The 26,573-nt window shown below is 41.1% G+C and overlaps 4 protein-coding genes across 6 annotated transcripts; all 4 read right to left on the bottom strand.

The window, feature by feature from the left end:
* Positions 1-958: 958 nt before the first annotated feature.
* On the bottom strand, positions 959-15,374 carry LOC115760605 (protein spinster). 3 transcript variants are annotated; one of them, XM_030702048.1, is made up of 9 exons: positions 14,579-15,374; positions 7,341-7,698; positions 5,529-5,855; positions 5,146-5,407; positions 2,574-2,672; positions 2,362-2,508; positions 2,149-2,293; positions 1,885-2,047; positions 959-1,686 (listed from the first exon to the last, which is right to left on the bottom strand). In XM_030702048.1, the coding sequence occupies exons 1-8, from the start codon at positions 14,904-14,906 to the stop codon at positions 1,944-1,946; spliced, it is 1,770 nt and encodes a 589-aa protein (XP_030557908.1). In that variant the 5' UTR covers positions 14,907-15,374; the 3' UTR covers positions 959-1,686; positions 1,885-1,943. The 3 variants fall into 3 exon arrangements, with proteins under 3 accessions (XP_030557908.1, XP_030557907.1, XP_030557909.1); XM_030702047.1 differs by lacking the exon at positions 5,146-5,407 and adding an exon at positions 4,763-5,024; XM_030702049.1 differs by lacking the exons at positions 1,885-2,047; positions 5,146-5,407 and adding an exon at positions 4,763-5,024.
* A 275-nt stretch (positions 15,375-15,649) lies between these two features.
* On the bottom strand, positions 15,650-16,415 carry LOC115761060. The gene is made up of 3 exons (XM_030702678.1): positions 16,187-16,415; positions 15,959-16,126; positions 15,650-15,897 (listed from the first exon to the last, which is right to left on the bottom strand). Exons 1-3 carry the CDS (start codon positions 16,410-16,412, stop codon positions 15,650-15,652), a joined length of 642 nt encoding a protein of 213 aa, XP_030558538.1. The 5' UTR covers positions 16,413-16,415.
* A 3,148-nt stretch (positions 16,416-19,563) lies between these two features.
* Positions 19,564-21,589, bottom strand: LOC115760667 (venom carboxylesterase-6). The gene is made up of 5 exons (XM_030702134.1): positions 21,377-21,589; positions 21,177-21,320; positions 20,189-21,109; positions 19,821-20,119; positions 19,564-19,762 (listed from the first exon to the last, which is right to left on the bottom strand). Exons 1-5 carry the CDS (start codon positions 21,587-21,589, stop codon positions 19,564-19,566), a joined length of 1,776 nt encoding a protein of 591 aa, XP_030557994.1.
* Positions 21,590-23,600: 2,011 nt separating this feature from the next.
* LOC115760666 (esterase-5A) lies at positions 23,601-26,181 on the bottom strand. The gene is made up of 6 exons (XM_030702133.1): positions 25,984-26,181; positions 25,784-25,927; positions 25,574-25,727; positions 25,336-25,521; positions 24,439-25,279; positions 23,601-24,310 (listed from the first exon to the last, which is right to left on the bottom strand). The coding sequence occupies exons 1-6, from the start codon at positions 26,179-26,181 to the stop codon at positions 24,142-24,144; spliced, it is 1,692 nt and encodes a 563-aa protein (XP_030557993.1). The 3' UTR covers positions 23,601-24,141.
* Positions 26,182-26,573: the final 392 nt, after the last annotated feature.

The raw sequence follows: 26,573 nt of genomic DNA, 5'->3' as shown, positions 1-26,573 counted from the left end.
GTTGCAAAATGACCACATTTCTGATGAAATGGCTAATTAATTTTTGAAAAACCTAAAATATTTATTATATTTTGTGACTGATTGCATTTGTGTATTAGCAACTATCTGATTTGCTGCTTTAGAAATTTGAAATATAGGCTATCAAATAACTGCATTTGCCTATAAAAAGGACACACGTCTCATCACAGCATCAAGATTTATCTAAAAGGTCGCCAGGAAAAAAGTCAACCTCTTTTTTTTCAATTCCCTTTCATGTTGTAACCCTTTTATTAATTGGAACAACATTATGCTGGATGATAATTGAATTAGTACCTCAAATAGAATAAAACTTCAATTTTTGAACTCAACACTGAATCGGGATTTATTTCCTAAATGTGCAGGGTTATGTAACCGAAATTCTTGTCCCATCTTCGACTACCTTATGTGTATTTTCCACACGGAATATTTAGGATAATTGGCATTCCTAAAGCGACTTTTCTAACACTAAGTTGACATATTTAAAAAATGGCGTCGACTGTGTGCACCTTTTGTCTTATATGCGGTTAGTTTTGCTGTTTGTGTTCCTCGCTAAAGAGTTACCTTCCAAAATTGTCCCTATCATGTTCCATCGCCAGCAGACTTAACTGTACACTCTAGACCTGCGAAGACTTGTGCTCAGTTCGCAGCTGTAACCAGTTGAGAATTATAGGCAGCGACAAAGCAAAATGTTGTCGTAGTGAGATGCACATGAATGTGCTTTTAATAATTTGAATATAATTTATATTAAACAACATTTGTAGCTTTGTTTTCATACAGTTTTGTTATCAGCTCGATGCGAAAGTCTCGTCCGAAATGAATATTTGGTTTTATTCGATGTGTGTGTGTGTGTGTGTGTAAATTAATAATATCAATTAAAATTGTAAGCCTATACTATTTAATATGTGTTCTTTCTTGTCGACATTTGATAAGAATAATGCAATTTGTGGTTTCGTTTTTATTTGTTAAACAGATTTCATATTTGCTCTGATTTCTTGTTTCATTAGCAATTTGTTAAGAACTCTAGCTACGATTACAATTAAATATAATTATTCATATATCTATATATATATATGCATATATATATATAGTATGTTTAAATGTATGTACGAACTACGCGCTTAACAATTATGGCCGGGTGCTAAAATATGTACAGATAGATTTATGTGTGTAAACCATTAAAAAAAAAACAATTTGTCTGAGATAGGCGTGCGAGAGTTTAAAACAGATTTTAGATGCTTCAACTATATACAATGTTAACTTTAAATCTAGTTGGGACAGAGGCCTTCTAGACTAATAGGAGGCGCTTAAATTGTAAATACACATAAGTAAAATTTTGATGATTTAGTGCATAATTTATGTGACTTTCCGCTCCAATATTCAGATATATATATATATACGTTTCTGTATGTTTACATAGAAGCAGTGATGAGTGATAGGAACACGCGCTTTTCTAATTACTAAAAAAAACAGAATACGCAAAGCCAATACACTTGTAAAAAATATATAGAGTTTTTACAATTAGATGCGGCGTTTATAAATAGGCTTTATAGATGATTCTCAGTCGGTATCACTTCGCGCCGAGTGCGTCGAATAACTCCTTGGATCGGCTGGCATCAGCTGGCATCGGCTGGCATTAGGCATTGCGATTGCGCTGCTGTTCATTCGTTGCTGCAAGGCACAAAAGAAGAAGCTCATATTTAGTTAAAGATGCGACAAGAAAGTTACAAAGAAAATGACAACAATTAAAGCTGGGCATGTGCTTTGGGTTAAGGGCAGCACTTGCTGCCAACATGATAGTTAGTTAGTTCGACTCGCACAGGCAACGGAACGGAATTTCGTTAACACAATTTGGTGTGTTCCACCTACCGAGTGTGTTAGGGCCAAAAACGAAAACAATTTTGGCTAATGGAAACTAGATATTTGGCTCAGGCGCGCTCTCGCATTGCAATATCTGTGCACATGACCAGGCAATCCGAATCGAACAGAAGTTTTGGGTTGGTTTGCCTTGGCGCCGATCTCAAATCGTTGCCTGTTGTTGAGACAGGCGCCGGAAATGTGATAGAATTTATAGTTAGAATAGCGTAAGGAACTAGAGAGCCCATGTATCTGGAATCGCTGCTGAATGCTTACCCAGGCTGTCGCTAGTCGCCTTGGACTTGTCTCTGATTATGAAGCAGGCGGTGAGCAGGAAGAATATGCCGCCCAGCACCTCCACAAAGGTCGTCGAGAACAGGGAATACTGCAGGGACTCGAAGGACAAGACTTCATCCGTGGCCTGCAAGCGAAATCAGATGATACATTGTTAAGGATATTTCGATTAGAGAAGAATCTTAAATTGCCTACCTCTGCGCGTGGATACGACATATCCGTGATGGTTTCCGTTACGGTTTCCGTGGCATTTTCCAACACTTGCGACAAGCTCTGCATGCTGTTCGGACTTATAAACTTTGACGTCGCCGAGCTCAGATGTTTCCTGATGGCAACCGAAAGCTGAAAAATACATAAATTATCAATTTAAAAGGGTATTTCAAAAGGAGGCCATAACGGATACTTACGACGCCCACGAGATACGGACTGCCGGCATCGCCCAGCGCATGTGAGATGAGTATTTGGAAGGCTTCCGCCGTTGAGCGACGTGTGGGCACCACCACGTACTGCATAAGGGTTAACACAATTAATTAGTTGTCCATTAAAAAAAAACATTCAATTCTAAATCAAGCAGTGTTACCAACAACAACAACAACAACTAGAAAAAAAAAGCATAGCCAGTGTTAAGCAGTGTATTAGGTGTGCGTGTGCATTGGCAAAAGCTCACAAGAGATGGCGCCACTTAAGAATGTATCGCAGCAGTCGCTGGTTTGCGTCCCAGATTACCCGAATCGCAAATGGGAACAGCTGCTCGCTTGGGAACAGTTCTGTACGCTCGACCGACCAACTGACCGTCCGACCAAAACTTGACTGCGGCAATTTGTTGTCTACATTTTTTGTACAATTCTTTACAATTACAAAAAAAATACATTAATAAACTACATTAACTGTTTACTGTTATAAGCAGGCGAGTGTGCGTGTACGTGTGCGTGTGTGTGTGTGCGTCACAAATAATAATCAAATAAATAAATTAAGCAAAGCTGATTACAGATATCGCAAAATATGATTAATGAATACAATCAAAAGTTATCTATTTGAAAGCTCCCAATTTAAATTTCAATTTGATTTCCGATTTCAAGTCTTTGCAATAACTGTGAACAGTAGAAGGCGAGCATTTCTCATACGCCCCGTGGCCAATGCGGAACTGTTCTCATGCCCCGAAATAGAAACCTGTGGCAAACCGGGCAAAGTGTGTTACGTGTTTTTATGTTTTTGTACAACAGCTGATCGAAATAGATACATAAATAAAACTCTGGGCCGAGAAATTTCCACTCTAGATCGAAACTTTTTTTGGGGTTGCAAAAAGCCGCCATGTTTTTGTGTGGGGTCTTTGGGGTGGCTAAAGAGTGCGAAGGTGGCAGGAGGGGGCGGGGGAAATGCACCCTCGGGGCCTGCTTAATGGGGGGTTGGCTATGCCAAACAGTTGGAAGGGTGACAAAAGCCCATTACCAGCGCGTCAAGCAAAGGATGCAAAGGATGCGAGCAATAATAGGACAAATTTGTACGTGTTCTCAAGGATATTCATGGAATTTGTATGCAAGTCAAGTGTTAATTTAAAAGATATGCTCGAAGAGCATTAGAAAACCCAACACCAAAAAAAAAAAGTTGCTTTTCAAAATTGTGTTATGTAAATGGCAGAAGTTTACACTCTACAAATGAAAGGACTTTCATAGAAAGGATGAGACGCAAAATAAACAAGATTTGAAAAAGGAAAGCCCAACAAGTGGGAAAATGTTTAAATACTCAAAGAGAACTATCTAATTGCCATATATTCTATGCTAGCCAGATTATAATATTTCGAAATATATAAATAAAAGCTTGCAAAATATTTAAAACTTAAAAGAGCGCCAAAAATCAGCATTAAATTATATGAGTTTGAACTCTTTTGATTGTTTTTTTTACGATTTCTTACAATTTCTGAATAATGTATAGAAAATATAATAAAAATATATATATAAATGAAAAGTTCGGAAAAATTTGTGATAAATTAGTTCTAATATTTACGAACTTGAACTCTTGATTGCCTCAAAGGTCGATTTTTCTTACAATTGCGCAATTTTTGATCAATATTTTCTAAGACAGCTATAAATGATATATATGCACACGATCTGGCAGATGTTTAACTTTAACAGATTGGCATTAAATCGAGTCAAGGAAAGTTAACAAAGCAAGGCTATATAGAGCTTATCTGTCTATATAGTTTATATATATATAAGGTTTATGAATTTTCAGCTATTTTCCATAACTTTTATGGCACAATTCTAAACACAACTTAAGGGTTAAATGTGAAGCCAGCACCAGGTGAATGCGCTATAAACTTACAGGGTTTTATAGCATCAATATTAGAATGTGTGTATGTGTGTGTGTGTGTGTGTGTGCGTGCGTATTATAACAGTAAATAGTTAAAAATTTATACAAATTGTTATCGAAACATAAAACTACGTATGCGCAAAAATTACAAAAGCCAAAATATGATACTCAAAAACCAGATTGGCTTTTTCAAAGATTTGTGCATTTGTGTGTGTGTGCGTGTGTTAAATAACATAAAAAATTTGGAAAATGTTTGTTTGACGAATTCTTTGCGTTCGTTTCTTACCAACAACATGTCCGCAACAATTGCCCAGTTCACGTTAATGGCCAATTGGCCGAAAAATATAAGTATATATGTGAGAATCGTTTGGCTAGAGACGATCAAACAGGCGCCGGTCAGCAGCGGGGCGCTGAGCAGCAGGCCGATGGCACAGATCACGGGGTCAGAGGTCAGCCAGCGTTTCATTAATGCTTGCGACAGAATTGCGCCCAGCGGCACGCCCACAACGCCAGCGATCATGGTAATTAGGCCAAATTTGAATGCAACGCTATAAAAATTGTTAACAATTTAAAAACTAGGCAAAAGGCAATTTTAAGTTGTTAACATTTAAGGGCGTGGCTGCTGTTGTTGCTGCTGCTGTTAACAGTTGAATCCGTGCTAAGCCTTACCAGCAAGATGTCGGCCACAATGGACCAGCACAGGTTGAGCGCCACCTGCGCCGCGAACACGAATATGAAGCAGAGCGTTCCGCTGATGCGCGGTATTATCAGTCCAACAAAGACCATGGGCGCCGATATGAACAGTCCGATGGCGCAGATATACGGATCACAGTTCTCGATCCGGCTGCGATAATATTGGGCCAACACGGAGCCCAGCGGCACGCCAATTAGGCCCGCGGCCATTGCGATTAGGCCAAATTTGTACGAGACACTTTTTTTTTTAAAGGTGGATGCAACAACAACAACAAGAAGCTAAAACTGTTTAAATGTTCTTTTACCCCTCCCCAGGGGGAAGTGTGGGTGGTCGGGGGGTGGTCGGTTAGGTTACTTACTCGTCCAACTGTAGATTCTCGTTGCCGGGCTGCATCTTGAGGCCCAGATGTATGTAGGTGGGTCCCCACCAGGCCAGAGCGCCGGCGACAAAGGCAACGCACGTGAAGCCCGCCGTGGACAGCATGAAGGAACGATTCTTGAGCAGCTCCTTGATGTCAATGCAGAAGCTGGTTGGCTCCATGTCGGATTGGCCCTCGCTTTCGCCGCGCTTCGGATCCTTGATCAGCAGGATGAGCACCACGGCAATGACGCCCAAAATGGGCGTGACACGCAACGCCCAGCGCCAATTGTTGGCCAGCTGCGCGGTCTTCGAGCCGACAATATAGCTGCGGGGTGGGGTGGGGGGAGAGAGAGGGCACAAATGCGTTGATTAGTGATTGCATGTGGCATGTGGCAAGTGGCGTGAGGCAGATAGGGGCCTGAATTGCCTGTCAATTGAAGCAGATTCTAACAATTGACCCCACTTGAGAGCCGCCGCCTTAATTGACTTTAAATTTATATTTGATTTGCCGATTTCTATAAATAACTCAAAAGAAACGAACTAAACTACATTTATTCGCAATTAAACTTTCAACTGCAGCCAAAAGGTGAATCGCCAACAATTCTCTTTGCATTTCTCACGGCTGCTGCGTGAGAGAACTTTGCACCGATCGCCTGCCAATCTGATGGACGCACACACGTGACGACCCAGACGATGGCCACAGATACGATTGCGGCTCTTATCAGTAAACCCCAATAACCTTGTACCACTATCTATATGGAACGCTAGACCCTCTAGCTGTGCTGCTGTTTCCAGCTCAACAGTTGCCCCCTTTTTCGCCCTCCTTTTCAATCCAGTTCAACTAACTCGAATATCAATTATGTATCTCTTAGGTCCCTGTTAACGCTCCTGCCTAAATGTTTATGTTAATGTTAAAGCTAATGTTAATGCTAATGTTAATGATAATGTGATTGTTTATAGTTAATCAATCCAGTTCAACTAACTCGATTATAGATTCTCTGTTAGGTCCCTGTTAACGCTGCTGCCTAAATGTTTATGTTAATGCTAATGTTAATGTTAATGCTAATGTTAATGTTTATAATTCATCTGAATAATATCGATATAGACTATTTGTCCATAATCATATCTAATTATATCATATGACTATAAACTATTTGTCTAACTTTTAGGCCCACGGCTTAAATAATACCCAATATATGATTCCATTTCAGATGGTTCAGTTCCTTATTCCTCATTTCTTATTGTTCAGTTACCTAAGTAATGTATGTATATACATATACATCAAAATATATATATGCATATATAAATATATATTCGTGCTATATCAACAACCGATTCTTTATAGCCAAGGCTGTCTGTGAATGTATTTTTAAGACATTCAGTTTCCGATTATTTATGTATTTGCCATGAATCATATTCAATCGAGTACCGACTCCGTGCTATATATCTCATATATGACATATCTGATATACGCACAATGAGTCGAATATTAAGGCGCACATTTTGTGGCCCTTGAACATATTTTGTTTAAATATTGCTTTATGTACTCAAAATTTTCCTACCATCTTAATTGATAATGGACTATAGTTTCCCTTCACTTTGAAAACATTGGTTCTACAAATTGACTATATAAATCTGTGGAGTTAAAGTCATTTGATAATCGTTCCAATCAATTTCCTATATCTTCACTGTCTCGACAGATATTCCCATCAACTTGTTCAGCTAAAAAAGTAAAGCTCCAAAATCAAACTTCTACATAGGTCAAAATTCCCTGTATTATCCCGACTTCGGCAGTTCGAAGAGTACTTACCCCAGACCGGAGCCAACGGGTATGGCAAAGTAGAACATTGCCAGCATTTTGGAGCGCATGCTGTTCACAAACAGATCCGAGATGATCGTCGGGGCAATGGTGCTGTACGAGGCCTCGCCGATGCCGACCAGGGCGCGGAACGTGATGAACCAGCCGTAGGTGTGCATATATGAGCCCAGAAGTGTTGTTGTCGACCAGAGGGCCACGCCCACGGCCATAAGCCAGCGCCGGGAATACCGATCGCCCAGATAGCCGAAGAGGGGCGCGAATATCATATAGGATATTACGAATGCTGTTTGCAACAGGCCTGCATTATCATTGTCTATTTGAAAGTCTTCCTTCACTTCTGTCAATACACCTGCAAGGGAGAAATCAAAAGCGTGAGATTGAATATATGATAGCTGCATAGACTTATATCTACATATATTTAGTTGCCTTTGCGAGACTAGCTCGTGATTTTTAAAGCAGCTGCTCCTGTTAATTGGTTAAACAAATATGGCATCCGCTCGTTTAAATCTTTACGTAAGTTAGCACCAGGGTCTGGCTGTTAGTTCATTAACTAAGCTATTAATACTCATGATTCTATGCTTAAAAATAGGTCCACAAATATTGAGCTATAGTCAACAACAGAATGTTAACTAGCATTGAACTTACTTAAACGCTGTTAAATTAACTTAACAGCGCTGTTATAAAGTATTAATAGATAGCTGGAGTTTATAGGAAATAGGTCCACAAATTTGAGCCATATTCGACAACAGAATGTTAACTAACATTGCAACACAGCAAAGCTATTAAATTAACATAAGAGTTATAAAATGTTTACAGATAGCTGGAGCTTATAGAAAATATATAGGTTTACAAATATTGAGCTATAGTCTATAACAGAATGTTCACTAACATAGCAACACAGCAAAAGCTGTTAAATGAACTTAACAGCGCTGTTATAAAGTATTTATAGATAGCTGGAGTTTATAGGGAATATCAGAATGTGTGGAAACCACAAAAGTAAACTAAATTTTTTCCTTTGTCGGTATTTAAAGGGGTATTAAATTAATAATCACACTGACACATCGTATTTTTTTTTAATTTAGAATAATTTGTCTATATATATATTTCGAATGAATCATCGGGCTTCATAAGCCCTGAAATGTAAACAAAAACATAAGAACTAGGCAAACGAAATTAACCTTATGCTTGTCGTAATTATTTAATCAATTTTTTGATAAATGAAAAGTAACCAAGATTATGTTTGCTTTGTTTTGGCAACATTTGAACTGATAACGCAAAATCCGGAACTGAACGAAACCATAAAATAATAATAAAAACCCTGACATTCTTTTTATGCATATTTCCAGCTGATTATCTAATGCTTGCCCACATACATAGAATTGAAATTATTAGACGGATATGCAAGTCATTAAGAATCATCGTCAATAATAACATTGACACGACCTAGCCAACAACAGTTGAACTGTTCAATGCATTTCCTATATATTTAACGGGGCCGTCGCAACTTTTAAGATACTAACATACGTGCGCTGGCCTTTAACAGCAACGGTTAACAGTGAACGAAACTGTAGAGTCGAAAAAGCAACCAAAATAAATATATGTATATAAACATTAAAGATGATCAGCTATTTGCCGCTGTGGATTGCTGCGGAGTTCAGCGGGGGTGGGAACGTTGCAAGCGCCGGGCCGGCATTCGGAAAGCAAAAGCGATACATGGCCGAAAAACAAAAAAAAAACTCAATAAGTGGAGACCGAACAAAACGTGGAACGACCGACTACTAAAAACCGAACGCTGCACTCGACGACGTGGCGCGAAGTCAAACGAAGTGAATCAGCAGGCCACAAATGTGCGGCTGACGTTTTTGTTTTTGTTGTTTCTTTTCTGTGTCTCATTTCGCTTTTGAGAAATTTATCGTACGATGTTTTTCGACCAATCAGCGCGTTTGTTTGCCCAGTGACGTAACGGTGAGTGGCGAGCGCCACGCGATGAATCCAATGTGGGGTGTGTAAGCCCCTTTCAAATGTTTGTAAACATCTATGTAGTGTATGTATGTGTGTGTGTGTGTAAGAGAGCAACTATTTACACACAACTAGAGACATTGCTGGCAAGGTTTTGCGGTTGTTTATGGCGCTGCGCCCGTGCTGAAGATAGCGCACGAGGGCAGAGGCAAGACGTCGCAGCGAACGCCTGGCTTCAGCTTTGTTGTTGTTGTTGGCGACAAAAACGGCGATCGGGAATTTTATTTTGCCGGTTTTAGAAACTTGCGCGTAATTTTAGAACCAGTCTGCGCTCTCACGCTCACGCTCACGCTCTCGTTCTCTTTCGATGACGCTCTCATTTGACGCTGTGACGCGGCTAGACGGGAACTGATAAATCTCCAGCTAGTGGAGGAACCTTGTCTGACAGCAGTTGGTTAAGAAGAAGAACGACTGCTGCACATACTGGAACACGTCGGTGTGTCTCATTAATGTGAATGAAAAAAAAGAGGTTGCAGCCAAGTTGAGTGCGATTGTGATTGGCCTTGAAAACTCGCACGAATTGCAATTTCAAGCAAAAAGAGCTGCGACTTTGAGATGTTCCAGACAGCATTAAATGGCATTGTTAAAATGTCGTGTTTTTTTCTTCTTTTTGCTTTTCGTAATTAACATTTTTTTGGGAAAGCTTGCTTTTCATGCAAATGCAACTTTCTTTTGTAAGCTGAAAGTAAAGAGAAAAAGAAATCGCCCAAAAGCTGCGCGCATCAATACACAACATAAAGGCAAAGCTTCCATACACAGCCTCTCTAACTGTTCACACCTCGTCTTCTTCCTCTTCTTCTCGCTGCTTATGTTTATGTTGTTATTGTGAATTGAATTTGCGCTTTCAACAGGTCGCTGTTACTGTCGCTGTCGCTCTTTGCTGTCGCCGTTTGCCCCGCGCCGGTCATTGACATAGAAAACAAAAGCAACGCTAAAAATAATGCAAAAATGCAGCAAAATCAACGACAACATTTGACAAGTTGTGCAATGCGAAAGCGACAATAAACAGACTGAATATGCAATAGGTTAATGCGCCTGGCCTATGATCTAAAGCTAACAGCGCTTACGTTCGTTTCTTTATGTGTACATATGTATGTACATAGAATGAACTCAGCTGTTAATGTAAAGAATTAGCATAGAAGAAACGTCAGAGCTCTTACATGTATGTTAATGTTATTGTGCATGTGCTGCTAAAAGCGGAACCACAACCTGTCGAATGTTTTTTACATTTTTGCGTGTTGCAAATGTTTAATCAATCGCTTTACTTAATTTTATGCCCATTCACGAATAGACTAATGAGCAGAAGAATGCCAATATAATACTAAGTATTAGGCATTTTCCTGATCATCGGAACGATCTCTATCGTTTATCTGTCTATTTCTCTCTGCTAGTCTTTTACAGACTATATCCATAAATGTTACTCGTGATCATGTAAATATTTCCCCCTTTTTGATAACGAACAAAATGAAAGTTTTGCGCTGGCAACTTTGTACAAAACCTTAAAACTGAATTCGACAACAAATTGTTATGCCAAAAGTAAAAAGAGACGCGAATAATATGCAAAATATACCACAAACTGAAAGATACAAAAAAATGTCAATAGCAAAACGTCACGTAATATTTTCGACTGGGTTTTCAGTAAATAATCATAGCAGAAATTCCGAAAGCTGCAAGCTGCAGACAATTATTGTACTAGTATTAAGTTTTCTTATCTTTTTTTTTTGTGCTCTTGGAAAGTGGCCAAAATGTTACGTAGAAGAAGAGCAGCAGCCAGTGGATGGTCTGTTTTTGAGATAAAATGTTTTTGTACAATTTATAAATATATATTGGATCTCTTCGACACCAGCTGAACGCCTGTCATATGGCACAAAGTTCAGTACATGCGAATATTGTATATATATATATTATATAGATACATATAGAGATGTTTGTCTGCAGATATATAGGTTTATTTATATGTTGAATTGTCAACAGCTGGCATCAGCAGATTCTTTATTTATGCTGCATGAATGAAAGCCAACAATTTGTTATATGATTTACTCAAACTCAAACAAACTACACTAAAGCCAAACAAACATCATCAGGCGATAAATTGCGTTAGGGGAGAAATGTTTATGGAAAGTTTTCAGAATCGTCTCGGGTCACGACTCTGAGGCCACCTCTGGCCTGCCACAATAAGCAAATGTATAACATTCAACTCATGCCAGACATCGGGTGATATATAACATATGCATACGCCGCAGTCGTACAACAACATGGCTAAAGATTGCCCAACACTCACACAGTTAATGTAAATGAGCGCGTGTTGAAATGGATTCAAAGGCAAACGTTTATTTATCATGTTGCAAATTTTTGAAAACATGAAGGTTGGCTGATATCGTTTAGCCAAAATCGATGCCACTCACAAATTGGCTTAAAGTGGTTTCAATCACGTGCAACTGTGCGCAACTATGTGCTCCAAAATGCAATTTATTTGCCTCTGATAAGCGCAAATAATTTTCTAATTACACTGATAACGGTTATCGCCAATTAGAGTCATCAGGTGGGTGGCGCATCAAAACTAATTGTTATCAAATGACAAGGTAGCTGAAACAACAAAACCTAACAGAATTCCCTTCTGCTTACATAAACTAGATAATAACAGTATTAAGAGTGCGCCTTAATTTACATTTAACATGTCATGTTAAGTGGCTGTTACGCAAGATCTGTTATGCTTGCATAACTTTAATAACAGTATTTGTATATCATGTTAACTAACAGAACTACCTTCTGCTTACATCACTCTAATAACAGTATTAAAAGTGCACTTGTATTAACATTTGTATATAATGTTATCTAACAGAACTACCTTCTGCTTACATAAACTTATAAAAACAGTATTAAGAGCGCACTTTAATTAACATTTAACATGTCATGTTAAGTGGCTGTTACGCAAAGTCTGTTATGAAATGACAAGGCAGCTGAAACAACAAAAACTAACAGAACTCCCGTATGCTTGCATAAATTTAATAACAGTGTTTGTATATCATGTTAACTAACAGAACTACCTTCTGCTTACATCATTTTAATAACATTACTAAGAGCGCACTTTAACAAACATTTTGGTATCATGTTAAGTGGCTGTTACGTAAAATCTGTTTTGATTTGAGATCTATTTTAAATATCTTCCTTTATGTTACACTAATTACTATTTTAACTTCTAGTATGTTGACTAAATATATAAACAAATCTTCCTTTACGTAGTATATTTTCCCTAAAATTTCAAATTTGTAACTTCTGTTACATAAATTAACTTGTTTCATTTATATATATTTTACTTTAACCACGTAATATCTGTACACATTGCTCACACTCAAGCAGTTAAGGTCTAATAACAATACCGAGTGCCAAGTAAATAATCATTCGTTTCAGTTTATGACTGATTGAAGCTACCCCAAGTAAACAGCTCCAAGCGAGTAAATGCAAATAAACGTATATGGGGAGAAATGTTAACTAATTGCCCCACGCCCACATAAGAGCGTAAAGAGATGTGTGAATGTGAATGTGATTGTGAATGTGAATGTGAATGTGAATATGAATACCAGCATGACGAATATGCGTTTATCGGGTGCGTTGGTGTTCCCGTATGTAAAACTTATCGCCCAATTTGTTTATATATTATGTATTTTTATAAGCATTTAAATATAATACCATTTCCTGTCAGCGTGGTCATGAGTTTCCTACCGATTACTGATTAAAAAATCATACGATTTCTGCATTTGGTAGCCCCTCATTACAGGCTTAGTGAAAGTTACATGATTTCGGTGCCAGTGTTGGTTAATGGCTTTCGCTGCAGACAATAAAGTCCTAGGCCAAGCTTGATAATCATTAATGAATAACGAGTGCGGCACAGTTAACAAAAACGAAACCGTGTTAAGCAGCATGTTAAATGTGCATATATAAATTAACCCAGCCAGTGTTGGCTAACAGCATACGGTGCTGCCGTGTGCCCTTGGCTTCTTCACAGTTGCCTCGCACTGTTAAGCAGTGACAAGTTTAATGATTGCAAAAACTGCTGATCAAGCTCAAAAGTCCAAGTTTAATTTATATGCATAACAATAGTTATAAACTTAAAAAGTCAAGTCAAAGTGCGACACAAGCAAATTTCACTTACGAATAAACAGCGGATATGCTAATTTAAATAATAAAGAATAGCACCGGTGGATGGGTCATTGAAGCCAATTGATCAATAATAATAATTGATTTAAATTGGAATCGGGAACTAGCCAATACCCGATATACTACGTTTACTGCCTTGTTATCGCTGTAAGCAAGTTTACATTTGCTTATCGCCTCACTTGCAACGATTGTGATTCACGCAATAATCACGCCACGCAACTAATACAATTACATGTAAACACGTCTGTGTTTAAATATACTGTTACACTGCGCTGTGTGTTGATAAGCTTCTTCAGATTTCGCAGCCACTGTAAACAAGGGATCATGTTAAAGCTAAGCAACACTATGGAAAGTTCCTGTAAATAAATGTTGGGCAGACGGAGTTGCCACTTGAACGGAATTATTTTACAGCAGATGTTAAAATGTACCAGGCGGAAAAAAAGGACCATTATTCGTGTGGAAAAATCTATGTAAATCTATATATGTAAATCTATGTTATGATTTTCCAATATGTTAAATTGACGAAATAATATCCCAGTTTTGGTAAGTTTGCACCCCATTTGGCTAGCATGAATGGAATATTTTTATCACGCCAGGTCAGGCGCACATTTCGCACAAAAGTGTTAAGATTATGTATATGTAAATTAGCTAAATGCCTGATTGATTACTTTGCACCTACTTTGGGTTGTGCCTAGGTGCAGCGAGTAATAAAAAAAAAATATATATATATATATAGAGATAAAAAATACATTAGCGCAGGTCGTATGATTCTAATGTGATTAGTCAGACGATATTTGTTTTTGTTTTATATGCAAAGCGTTGAAATTTGCTTTATACGTCAGAGACGGAATGTTTACAGTGTGAACAGCAGCCGTGACGTAAAGTTAAACGCTACAGCTACACGCATTATCAGTTAACAGCAGCACTAACATCAACGAGAGAGCAACATAATCAAGTGGTCCAATTGGAGACGTAGGAGCAGTGAGCGCAACATGCGGGTCACTCGTCCAATTGGAATTCTTGACATTAATTGAATTGAACCAAACACTTACCAGCTATTGTGAAGCGATCCATGTAGTTAATGAGATTGACAAAGCAGAGTGTTGCAACAGTAAACCATTGGAAGTGCCCCATACGGGCTAAACGGGATCCGGGCTCATCGACTATACTATTTCCACGTAGGTGGCGACGTTCCATCGAATCTGAATCCGATGAAACTAGCTGTTGTGACGAATATGTCGCAGGTAGTCCGCTCTGAGCAAGTGCGGCAACATCATCGTTGCTTCCACTGCTGCTGCTGCTGTTGCTCATCGCCGGATTGTCCATTGCGGCCGCTGCAGTCGGTAGCGGTTGATATGCCGGATGGTTTTTCAGCGACATTCACGTGCCTTGCACAACTCTCTCACACACACACGCACGTACTAAGTTTCCTTATAGCACCAAAGAGGTTGCTGCAAAAGTATACTGCAGTCTCTCTCTCTCTTCCTCTCTCTGTATTTAACAAACACACACGCACACACACACACACACGTCAACGATGCCGCGTAAAACACACGCGATGCACGAATTTGGATAGAAAGCAAGAATGTGAAAATATGTGTTGGTGGCAGATTTCTATTCGCCGCTCGCTCGCTTTAAATACTTTGGCAGCGTTTCAATTCTTTTAGAAAATAACTTGTTCGCTGCACTTGTTGCTCTTTTCAATTGGCAATTAATCAACCTTTACACATTTATTTCATTTATATGTCCACTAATTGAATGCGTCCGTCTGGTTTTTATATGCAGTTGCGGGGATTCTTTTTATTCGTTCTTTTATTGTCCGCAACACGTCCGCACTCGTTCAACTATCTTAAACAACTACTCAATCGATGGCATTCCCCAACGTTAACAGTTTGCTGAACTGCTAATAGGTCTGCTGTTATTCAATTAGCTCTGTTGTTATTTAACAGAAATTGTACTTTTGACCAAGTGGCAACGCGTTTCTATCGATATGTACGACAATCGGCGCCACGTTTTGAATAACGAACATTTCAACCGTTGTGCTTAAAGGTGTTTTGTGTTATTTATTTAAACTATCAAGTGACAATGGTTATTAAAATATGAAATGCTAGTGACTATATATATTATTCAATATCCATTTCATCCAAGCGGCCACGTACACGGTTCTTGCGCTTATGTTTTTTGGTGGGCGGCGGTAAAAAGCTCTCAAGGAACTCGATGGTGCTCAAAATAGTCTCCGAGCTAACATTGCCAATGTGATTTTTGTCGAAATAGACAACGGGTACTACCGGTTCCGAGGCGACCAGCTTGTCGCAGCGCTGCTTTAAGGTCTGGGCATCCAAAGTTTCCACATCCGAGTTATTCGATTTGTCTGAAATCTTAGCTGGGTTAATATACAAGTTGTTGTGCTTGAGCTGGACAGAAATGATTACCAAAAACCGGCCTAAAGCATTCCTTGACCTGTATCCACTTGGTGCAAAAGTCCTTTATATAGCTGTCATTCTGCAGAAAGAAACTTCTCGCCGAGCTATCCACACGCGATCTCAGAAAGCCCGGCACATACGGCCACTTACCCTTCGCGGCATAGAAGCACATGATGTCTGAAATGGACACTCTATTAATGGACAGATCTGCCAACAGTGAAAGTCGAGCCTACTTACAGGGCACCTGAAATATTTGCAGGAAAGTGCGACGATGCTCCAGGCTGGAGATCAAATGTATGCCGCTGGCTCGACTCCCCTGCAGACTGGCCGGGCGCGGCGGCGTGCGTTTAAAGGGTATCTCCTCCACCCGGACGCTATTCAGATAGGCCTCGCTCACGGTGAGCAGAAAAGCCAAAACAAATAGTGGAAATATCCAAACAATCAGTTTGCGTGCCAATTTCATGCTGCACTTGCCGCCTTGCGCTACGAAATGCAACTAATTTAGCCGCAGGATATGACAGACAGGACTCACACAGGACTCGCAATATATTGATTTTAATTGGCATAAATCGCTGGGCATTGCATGTTTTGGCCTAACCCCCCCCCAACAGCCAATGAACCCCGCCCGGACAGTGCACTGAACTTTGAGCCAAATTCAAATGCCACCACGAAATGACTTCAGAGAGAGAGAGAGAGAATACTAGAAAAGTCTGTCTAATATGTCTAATAATATAATCTGATCTGCATGCCAAATCGAAGCTGCACCAATAAATATTGAAATCGAACTATAGCTCAGACAGACGCAGCCGTAAATAAGCTCAATTGTTTATTAAATCACATTTGGCTGGCACAAATTGTAGCCGCATTTTTATACCCTACATCTGAGCACGGGGTACTTGAATTCATGCATTCGCATTGGCGTATTTATAGAAATTAAAATTCTGGTTATTATATTTGTTGCATTAGCTATTGCTTATTGTTTACCAAATATAACACAATTGGTGGTCGCTGGTTCGAACCTGGAAACTTTTCAGTTCGATTTGTAAGCCAGGTTCTTCAGCTTCATGAAGTCTGGCTCTTCACATTTAAACCAAACATTTCAAAATGTAATTAAATTAAAAAAATACATTAAAGTGGATTAAAAAAAAATTATTTTATAAATAAAATTAAATTAAATAAATAAATTTATGAATGAAAATGTTCAATTTATAATTAAATTTTGAAAAAGAAATTGATTAAATAGATTTATAAAAAAAAAAATAAATTAAATTAAATATTTTTAAATGTTTACAATGATTAGATAGAGTTCTTTTAACTTGGATTTTTCTGCACCATTTTGTATAATTAAGGCTTAACTGTAGTTAAATAAATATATAAAAAATATAAAAATATATATATAAAAAGATTTATAAAAATTGCAGCTTCCATCTTCCAGAATTTGTAAGAGGTGCCTAGCTTTTTATACACTAAACCCATTAAAAATGGGTAAAAAGGGTATATTGTGTATTTGTGCAAAATGCAAATGCATGTAACAGGCAGAAGGAAGCATCTCCGACCCCATAAAGTATATATATTCTTGATCAGCATCAATAGCCGAGTCGATCTAGCCATGTCCGTTTGTCTGTCTGTCCGTTTGTCCGTATGTATGAACGCAAGGATATCAGAGCCTAGAAGAGCTAGAGACCCGAAAGATGTAGGTTGCAGTTTGTCTCCGATAATCGATAACTTGCCCCGTTTCCAAGTAATCGATAAAAATCGATATCGACATCCTGTTTTTTGAGCAATTTTGGTAAATAATAAGAGCTAGAGTCACCAAACTTGACATGTAGCTTCTAGAATAGTATATATATAGTTGCATTTGGTGTTGGAAGAAGAGAGTTCAGGGTATCTTCTAGTCGGGAGCTCCCGACTAGTACCTCTTACTTGTTTTTCATCTGTGTATTTGTGCAGGGTATTTCGGCGTCGGCTTGGCCGTTCTCTAACTTGTTCCCCTGCATCAATGGGCGGCAGGTGTCGGGTGACGTATACGCAATGCGAGACTTGTTTTTTCTTGTGTTATTTTTTTTTTGTTGATTTCTGCTAAACGTGCCTTTGGTTGCCATTTAGCGTCTTTATAGGTCTAGCCCCCTGGCATGCCCCCTTTTTGTTTGTTGGAGGCTGGAAAGCAACTGTCAACGCAATAAATCAACCCATCAATCGATCAATCGATCCAGCAATGCATCAATCGATCAGTCAATCAATCAATTCCGCTTCGATGGAAAGAAAGAAAGCCTCGGCTCCAGCTCAGTTAACTTGCCGCAAATGCTAATGAATGTTAATCAAGCACAAGTCAATAATTATATGACGTTTGACTAAAAGCAGAAGCAACAAAACTGAACCAAATTCTTTATATATATATATTATATATAAGATAGTGTATAATATTATTCAATGCATTTGTAGAAGTTCAGTTCAGAGCCAAACGTGGGCACGTGTCAGCGCCAGTTCCATATCAATGTGGAACACTTTGAAGGCACATATCGGGCGAATACTTCGAAATTCCCAACGAATTACACAGACAGCAATTTGAACTCGTTAAAAAAGTAGTCAGCGCGGATTTCCTTGTGCAAACTATTTGCAATTAATCGTAAGCTTTTCATCCATATTTCGACCTTGGCGAAAGGTTGCGTAAGTCGCTGAAATGTCTATTTAGTGATTTCTTATGTAAAGCTTTGAAAATGAGTTTGAGGAAAGTAAAACTTGTTCATTCAGTATTCCACTCAGATTGCTGGAGGATCCGCATAGAAGCTAAGACCTTTTGCCCTTACAGCCTTGGACGCCCATTTGAGAAAAAGTGGACGTGGATAACAAATTTCTCAGGTCATGCATTGAACTAAGTTTTAATTCGCACGCATAAAAGCAACAAAGTGTCATAAGCCCATTTTCCACTCATATTCCACGCGTGTGTGAAGAATTGCTGGAATAGGGAAATGGCTTGTCAATCAGTCAATCAGTTAATAAAATAAATAAATCATTTTCACAAGGCACATATGAAAATTAGTTAAAATGCGCACAGATAAAAACAGCAAAGTTCCAAAGGTGCATTTTCCACTTAAATTCCACGTCTGTGCAAGGATTTGAATACTGAATGTGCGTCTTTCATCAGTCAGTCAGTCAGTCAGTCAGTCAGTCAGTCAGTCATTCAGTCAATAAGTGAATTAAAGAAAATATATAATTTTCACTAAGCACTCATGAACATTAGCTGAAGCTCGCGAGCATTAACAATATTTCATTTCCACTTACATATATTCCACGCATGTGTGAGTAATTGTTGGATTAGGGAAATAGGTCATCAATCAGTCAATCAGTCAATCAGTTAATAAAAATATATGAATAACTTTCACAGGTAACATATGAAAATTAGTTAAAATTCCACCACATCAAATAAACAAAAGTTTCTTAATACCATTTTCCACTTATATTCCACGCCTGCTTGAGGAATTTCTTAATAGAGTTCAAGACAGTGCGTCGTTCGTCAATCAGTCAATCAGCACAGCTTGTGTATACATATATAAACTATTATATATTTCTAAAGACACTTAATGTTAGCTTAAACTATTTAATAAATTATAATCTTAATAATGCTTTGGTTCTGCCAATAAATTAGTCCAGAATTTGGCACTTGTCGCGCGAAACCTTTGCGAAACATTCACCTCGAACTGCGGCCGATCGTTGGGCGCATTTTGGAACACGTGATGATCGCAAATACCCTCGGGTCGTGACAGAAGAACCGCTTCCGAGCAGCGCCTAAGCGACTCCACATTTCTGGGTTTACTGAAGAAAAACCAAACAAATCAAATCCGGGTTTTATCTAAATGGGTTGGAATCTTACCCGAACTTGGCAAAGTGCACAAAGTAGCCCACAAAGGATTGGATGAGTCTCGCCTCCGTCGAGTTGCGCTCGAAGTCGGGAAAGAGCATGGGACTGCGAAACAGATAGATCAGATCATCGCAATGGACCACGCCGTATTTGTTGCCCACATTCGCGCTCGTATAGACGGACGCATAGCTGTGCGGGCCCAGATAATTGAAGCTGTACAAGTACAGTGGCTCCCGGCTAGCGTGAACGCTGGCCAAATGCTGCCGCACGGCAGTGTATAGCGGCTGCTTGAAGCCCCGATCCGAGACGAGCTGCAGTTAGTTGAAGAGGATTTCATTTCTTTTCTTTCATTTTCTATAAAACTTTCCGCTGTTGCTTACATCGAGGAAGCCCTGTACCGTCAGCTCGTTGAGCTCGTGCTTGTTATGGAAATACTTTTCGCTCACCAGCTGCATCGTCTGCGCACGCTGCTCCGCGCTGAACTCCTGGGGCAGCTCGAGCAGCTGCTGCAGCAGTTCGTCGAAGCGCCCATTGAAATCCTGGCGCAGCGTCGCGTTCTCCATGATGTTGACCACGCGAACGGCGCCCTCCTCGGGCACGGTGCCCAGCAGCCAGGGCACCGGCCTGTAGCTGCCCTCGGCCAGCAGCGTCTGCGGATGCACGCTGAGGAACGCCTCCTCCGCATCCTCCTTCTCGGTGGAGGCGGCGGAGCTGTGCTCCACGACGGGCCGATAGTTGGCCATGTGATCCACGTTCCAGAACTTGAGCCCGTCGCCAGCATTCAGCAGCGTCTCCACATCCACGGTGCGGAGAGCACGCGCCAGCTTGGGCGTGCTCAGATTCCGAGCATTCGCTACCTGGCAGAGCGCGGCGGTACGGCGCGCCTGCTGCAGCGGCTCCGGCTCTATGGCGAAGGGCACATTGGCTGTGCCGCTCATGCTGATCACCTGCTGGAATAGGCCCGCCGACCGGGCGCTTAGCATGTGCATGTGCGTGGCCACGCCCCCGGCGCTCTGTCCAAAGAGGGTCACGCGTCGCGGATCACCGCCAAAGGCCTTGATGTTGCGCTGCACCCAGCGCAGCGCCAGCTGCTGATCCTTGAGCCCAAAGTTGCCGGGCATGGCGGCGTCCTGCGTGGAAAGGAAGCCCAAGGCGCCCAGGCGATAGGCCATGGTGACCAGCAGCACCTCGCCGGTGTCCATGAAGTACTCGGGTCCGGTGATCAGCGGCCCAGCGGAGCCGCTGAAGAAGCCGCCGCCATGGATGTAAACCAGGACGGGCAGCGGCTGCCCGGAGCGACGCTGCGGATTAGGCAAAGCTGGATTAGGATTACGAAGAAAATGGGATTCTCTACCCACCCCCACTCACCTCTGGCCTGTAGACATTGAGGTACAGGCAATCCTCCTGGCCATAGATAATCGGCGTGGGCAGCAAATAGTTCTTCTGTATGCAGTCCGGCTTCGCGGCGCTGGCATTGTAAATGCCGCGCAGCTTGGGCATGATCTTGGGATTCTGGAAGCGGGCCAACAGATTAGAACGGAAGGATATGGGCTATGCCATCGACTCACGCTGAAGCGCAGCTCGCCGACGGGCGGCAGGGCGTAGGGTATGCCCAGGAAGGCCTCGAAGCGCTTGATCTGATAGCCCGGCATGTGGATGCCCCTCAGGCAGCCCAAGCTGCCGCCGCACACAACCAAGGCCTTGGGATTAGTACCCAGCTGTCCAGCGGCCAGTTGGAGCAGCGGCAGCAAGAAAACTGAAGCGTATCCCGCATGAATCATGACGAATGGGTGCTGCTGTTGGACCGAAATCGAAGACGCATTAATTTTATGCATAGCTCAGATAATTTATGTATTCATTTGTTTATGGCCTTAAATGAGCTTCTCTTTTGCCGATGATCTCAACGCGAGATCAATTAGGAAATACCAAAAGATAAATGTTCCCACGACCAAAATGGTTTCCTTGGCCAAGCCCAAGGGTTTCTCTTACCAATATGTTCTCTCTCTCTCTCTCTCTCTAGCTCTTTCTCTTTCTCCGGATACCCTAACGAATGTTTAGACGTGAGCTTTGAACGCGACAGCGCACAAAATTTATCTGACGGCTTTGTATGCCAAAGCATTCAGTTTTATTCAAACAAAAATTAAAAAATGAATAAATAAGAAAAACTTTGTTGTGTCTTAAACGTGTGTGCGTCTGTGTGTGTGTGTGTGTCACGCTTTTATGTAGATCCAAAGTTGTTGTCGATATTCAATTGAAATTTATTCAAACAACTCGAACAAATTGTCGCACACACACGGCGTATACTCAATCGAACACACATATACGCGATACGATACGATACGAATCGATCCGAGAATCGAACGGTTCTTAACCTGGCCCGCGTCTGGAACCCGACCTAGAGAAGATCCCAAGCCGCACTACGAGACGCCAAACGAATCACTTTCACTTTTATCCTGTTTCGCTTGCGGCCGTTATGCATAAACGAGTGTGTGCTCAAAACGAATATATCTACTCGCATTTTATTCTCTTCTTTTGCGGATTTTGTATTCTTCTTTCTTTTCATTTTGTTTGATACCCTGAAAGCGTGGAAAAATTGAGCATAAGGAGTATATATCCGAATATATATCCGACTCAATCTGAACATGTCTGTCTTTCTAGAGACTTGAAATTAGGACTATAAAATATTCTATATCTTACTATATACTATAAATTCTTCCATGACAAACCAACTAGCTTATCACATTTACTTCTCCATAAATCTTTGCATTATATATCTATATATTTAAACTTTTGTACAACTTTCCCCATTTCACGCACAATTGAGGAAAAATCGTATTTTTAGGTTTGAAGCCTGGCACTTCAGTATACACACACTTTTCTACTCCATATTTAAGCTCGCAAAATTTCATTAAGATTGGACTACAGACAACCGAGTTATTCAAGGCTACATTTCCTATAGATAGTATGGGGTAATGGCAAGAAGAAGCACAGAAAGCTGAAGTGTTTCGGTTGAATTCAGGATATCTCCTAGTCGGTCACGCTCGTCTACTCACTTCTACTTGTTATTTTTGAGTTATTCTGATAAGACCTGGGCACTTGATGGCAAGGGGAGCTCCGCTTTTACTTATAAGTCGACCCATTTGAGTGGCTCCTCACTTACATATGATTATAGAAACTGTTCTTTTGTGAGAAAAATCGCTTCACTTACATATGGTTACATATGCATAAGACACCGATGTTCATTTTTATAGGTATACCTTGGACTTACTTAGAGCATTATCTGTCTCAGCCAGATGTTGTCTAAAAACTCTGTTATTAACACCTAAAAAAAAAGTCAATCAAAAAAGAAAAACAAAGCCAAGTGATAATCGTATTATTTGTAATTAGAGCTCGTATGCATAGATATTCTATTTATATATCATAATATAAGAATATAATATATTTAATATTTTTAATTTTTTTTTTTTTTATTTTCTTTTATTCGACTATTTTAGACTCCTTTTTTATTGCATTCCCGCATGTCACATAGTTTTTACAATATAAATCTTTTATTTCTATACTCCTAAAATGATCATAGGCTGTGCTATTTAACTGACCCGCACTGTGGTTGGCTTACATATGTGGTTTAAACTTTCCATTGTGATCGCGCTTTTATAGTTGTATTTTTCGCTCCTATAGTTGGACAAAATGTAAATTCATTTGACCTTCGTCTGGACCGAGAACGAGTTCGAGTGCAAAATGGGTCATCTGCAGCTGCAGTTTCAGATAAAAATTCCTTTAGATATGCACATTTAATCAAGCTGCAGGCACATTATCACAATAAATATGTAAGACTCTTCGCTTACGTCAATATATGCAACTGTACTTACTCATGGCCGGCAGGCGTAAAGGTCTTATATGTAGATACCCTGTAAACCAAGGAAAGGTATGTAACTGACGAAAAACTCGCAGAGATTTTCATTGTCGATCTTTCGTCTGTTTATTTCATTTAGAAAATCAATGGAAAATGCTTGTACACGACGTTTTGGTCTACCATGCAGACTATGTTTTTGAATGGCGCCCCTCTTTGCGATTCTCATGAATTCAAGTAAGTCTTAAAGATTTTCATGCTTCCATTTTAAGTGTCTAATTAATAAGTTGTGTTGTAATATACTTCCTCTCTCCCTCTCTCTCCCACTCTCTCCCTCTCTTTTTCTGCTTCTCACTCTATAAATCTATCTCATTGTACTCCCCTTTTGTGCTTTAGCTCTTAGTCTAGCTTGTTTTGTCCCTTCCGTGCTGTGTATATAGAAAAGTGTGTTTCTAAAGTCGTACTCCAAAAGTCTAATATAATTTAAATATAGAGCTTCTTCCACAGGGCCAGGCCGCGCATATCCACACGTCTCTCGACTGTCTCATGGTAGGCCCCATTCAGCTGTCCAAAACGGAAATAGTTGCATATCTCATCGGAAGTAAACTCCTCAGCTGTGCAGGGTGACAATTGGGTATCATCAGAAAGGATGCTAAAGGTAAGTGAAGAAGGATGAGATATAGATTAAAAGATAAGGACATCGACAAGTAGCTTAAGATGATGAATAGAGATATAGATAAATATGTTTAAATATGGCTATAAGGATTTAGATAAACCCACCCGTTCTTGGCAAATTCCACCAATCTGGCTGTCAAGCGTTTGATAACCAAATCCTCCTCCGAGCTCTTGGGAAAGTCCAGCTTCAGCATCGGCATGCTGATTGAGTAGAGGGCGTCATCCATGTGGCATGCGCCCAGCTGGTCGTAGAGGATGCCACCCGTGAATATCGCGGCATACGAGATGTTGCTGAGGTACTCGAAATTGTAGATCGAGACGGGCTGCTGAGCAACTGCAGCATAGCTGGCAGCGCTCACGAGCATGGGATAGACAAATATGAAATCCCCGAGAATGGCCGAAAGCGTAGCTAACGTGTCCTCATTCAATTCCATATCCTGCACGCCGTACTCCGTCAGTATTTGCCGCACCGTGTCCTCGCTTGAGCCCTTGGGCAGATAGAGCAGCAGGCCGTAAAGTTCCAAAAAGTTCGCATTGAACTCCTTCCGCAGCTGTGGATTAGCAAAGGTGTGCAGCAGGAACATGGAGCCCTCGCCTGTGCGCGAAGTGCTGCCCAGCAGCCAGGGCACCTGATTTATGCGCCCGCCCAGGTGGGCCGCCATCGGATACTCGTTCATAAAGGACTCGGGCATGTCGGCCTGCTCCACAACCAGACCGTAGTTGATAATGGGCAGGTTGTCCCACTGCTTGAAGACATCTCCGGCTGCCACCAAATCCTTTCCATCGATCCGACGCAGAGCTGCGGCCAGCGCCTGGCTGTCCAGGCTCTTGGCCTGTGCCACGCCCACGCGCTCGGCCAGCTGCCGGGCCTGAGGCAGCGGATCGTACACCATGGTAGTCGCCATCATCGCTGTGCCGCTCAAGGACATGGCGCGCTGAAAGAGTCCTGCAAGGCGAAAGGCGAGTCAAACGGAAGTTGACGTGCAAGGCAAAAAGACGCACCCTTCGAACTGGGACTCAGCATGTGCAGATGCGTGGATATGCCGCCCGCGCTGTGCCCAAAGATGGTCACCAGGCCCGGATCGCCGCCAAAGGAGGCGATGTGCTGCTGCACCCAGCGAAGTGCCAAACGCTGATCCTTCAGCCCGAAGTTGCCGGACATGTGCGCATCGCCCGTGCTCAGGAAACCTAAGGAGACCCCATTGACATGCAAGTTTAAATACCTCAACAGTTGTCTCACCAAATGGACCCAGGCGATAGCTAACTGTGACCACAATGACCTGCTGTGTGTCCATGAGAAACTCCGGGCCACTGGCCAGCGGACAGGCGGAGCCACACAGGAAGCCACCCGAATGTATGTAGACCATGACGGGAAAGGGATTCGCACTTGGTTGCTGCAGCGGAACAGGCTGAAGATTCTAAACAATTCTATATATCACTTTCTACTCACCACGGGTCGGTAGACATTCAGGTAGAGACAATCCTCCTCGCCGGAAACGGGCCAGCTGTCCATTAAGTAACACTTTTGCAGGCAATGACTGCGTGCCGCGCTGGCATCCAATACGCCCGCCCAGCCGCGGGCAGCGACGGGATTCTGCGGGGATTACAACTGTCAACTAAGCCAAATCGACAGCTTTGCCAGCATTTCACCTGGAAGCGCAATTCTCCGATGGGCGGCTCGGCAAAGGGTATGCCCATAAATCCTTCGAACTGCGCCTGATCCTGCTTATATCCTGGCATCAGGGTGCCGCGCAGGCAGCCCAGCTCCTTGAGGCACACATCCAAACCGGCAGCTGCTCCGGCTGCCAAGACCACGAAATAGATAACGCCACACAGAATGCTCCTCATCTCGTTTGGCTTTGCAAATAGACACATTAACTTTTCTATTAGCTCGCTTTTATAGGCCTGACAGTTGCGTGTTTATTCCTCCAAAGGGGTTGGGCGGGGCGTGGTCGGTTGAGCGCATCAACAATTTAAGCAAATACTGTGATTAACCCCAAACGCTTATTAACTATTTAAAATCTATGTGCTGTTGACAGAATTGTCCATTGCCTAAAGGCCAAACAAAATCAATATATATATATATCATATATCATTTGATATTCATAAATGGGTAAAAAGGGTATATTGTATTTGTGCAAAATGCAAATGTACGTAACAGGCAGAAGGAAGCATCTCCGACCCCATAAAGTATATATATTCTTGATCAGCATCAATAGCCGAGTCGATCTAGCCATGTC

This window comes from Drosophila novamexicana, unplaced genomic scaffold, assembly GCF_003285875.2.
Source record: "Drosophila novamexicana strain 15010-1031.04,08,12 unplaced genomic scaffold, DnovRS2.1 tig00000462-arrow-pilon, whole genome shotgun sequence".
Taxonomy (NCBI): Eukaryota; Metazoa; Arthropoda; class Insecta; order Diptera; family Drosophilidae; genus Drosophila; species Drosophila novamexicana.
The sequence above is the reverse complement of the archived record's forward strand: the minus strand, read 5'-3'. Positions and strand labels throughout refer to the sequence as shown.

Excerpts from the sequence above, each read along its gene's own strand:
- LOC115760666 (XM_030702133.1), bottom strand. The coding sequence starts at position 26,181 with ATGAGGAGCATTCTGTGTGGCGTTATCTATTTCGTGGTCTTGGCAGCC. Across the intron at positions 25,928-25,983 it reads TCGGAGAATTGCGCTTCCAG|AATCCCGTCGCTGCCCGCGG; the intron begins GTGAAATGCTGG and ends TAATCCCCGCAG. Across the intron at positions 24,311-24,438 it reads GTGGAATTTGCCAAGAACGG|CATCCTTTCTGATGATACCC; the intron begins GTGGGTTTATCT and ends ACTTACCTTTAG.
- LOC115760605 (XM_030702048.1), bottom strand. The coding sequence starts at position 14,906 with ATGTCGCTGAAAAACCATCCGGCATATCAACCGCTACCGACTGCAGCG. Across the intron at positions 5,408-5,528 it reads GAGAATCTACAGTTGGACGA|TGTCTCGTACAAATTTGGCC; the intron begins GTAAGTAACCTA and ends TAAAAAAAAAAG. Across the intron at positions 2,673-5,145 it reads TTGTGGCCGACATCTTGCTG|TACGTGGTGGTGCCCACACG; the intron begins GTAAGGCTTAGC and ends ACCCTTATGCAG.
- LOC115760667 (XM_030702134.1), bottom strand. The coding sequence starts at position 21,589 with ATGATTCATGCGGGATACGCTTCAGTTTTCTTGCTGCCGCTGCTCCAA. Across the intron at positions 21,110-21,176 it reads TCAATGTCTACAGGCCAGAG|CGTCGCTCCGGGCAGCCGCT; the intron begins GTGAGTGGGGGT and ends CCTAATCCGCAG. Across the intron at positions 19,763-19,820 it reads GTGCACTTTGCCAAGTTCGG|TAAACCCAGAAATGTGGAGT; the intron begins GTAAGATTCCAA and ends GTTTTTCTTCAG.
- LOC115761060 (XM_030702678.1), bottom strand. The coding sequence starts at position 16,412 with ATGAAATTGGCACGCAAACTGATTGTTTGGATATTTCCACTATTTGTT. Across the intron at positions 16,127-16,186 it reads GCAAATATTTCAGGTGCCCT|ACATCATGTGCTTCTATGCC; the intron begins GTAAGTAGGCTC and ends TGTCCATTTCAG. Across the intron at positions 15,898-15,958 it reads ATGCTTTAGGCCGGTTTTTG|ACAAATCGAATAACTCGGAT; the intron begins GTAATCATTTCT and ends CTAAGATTTCAG.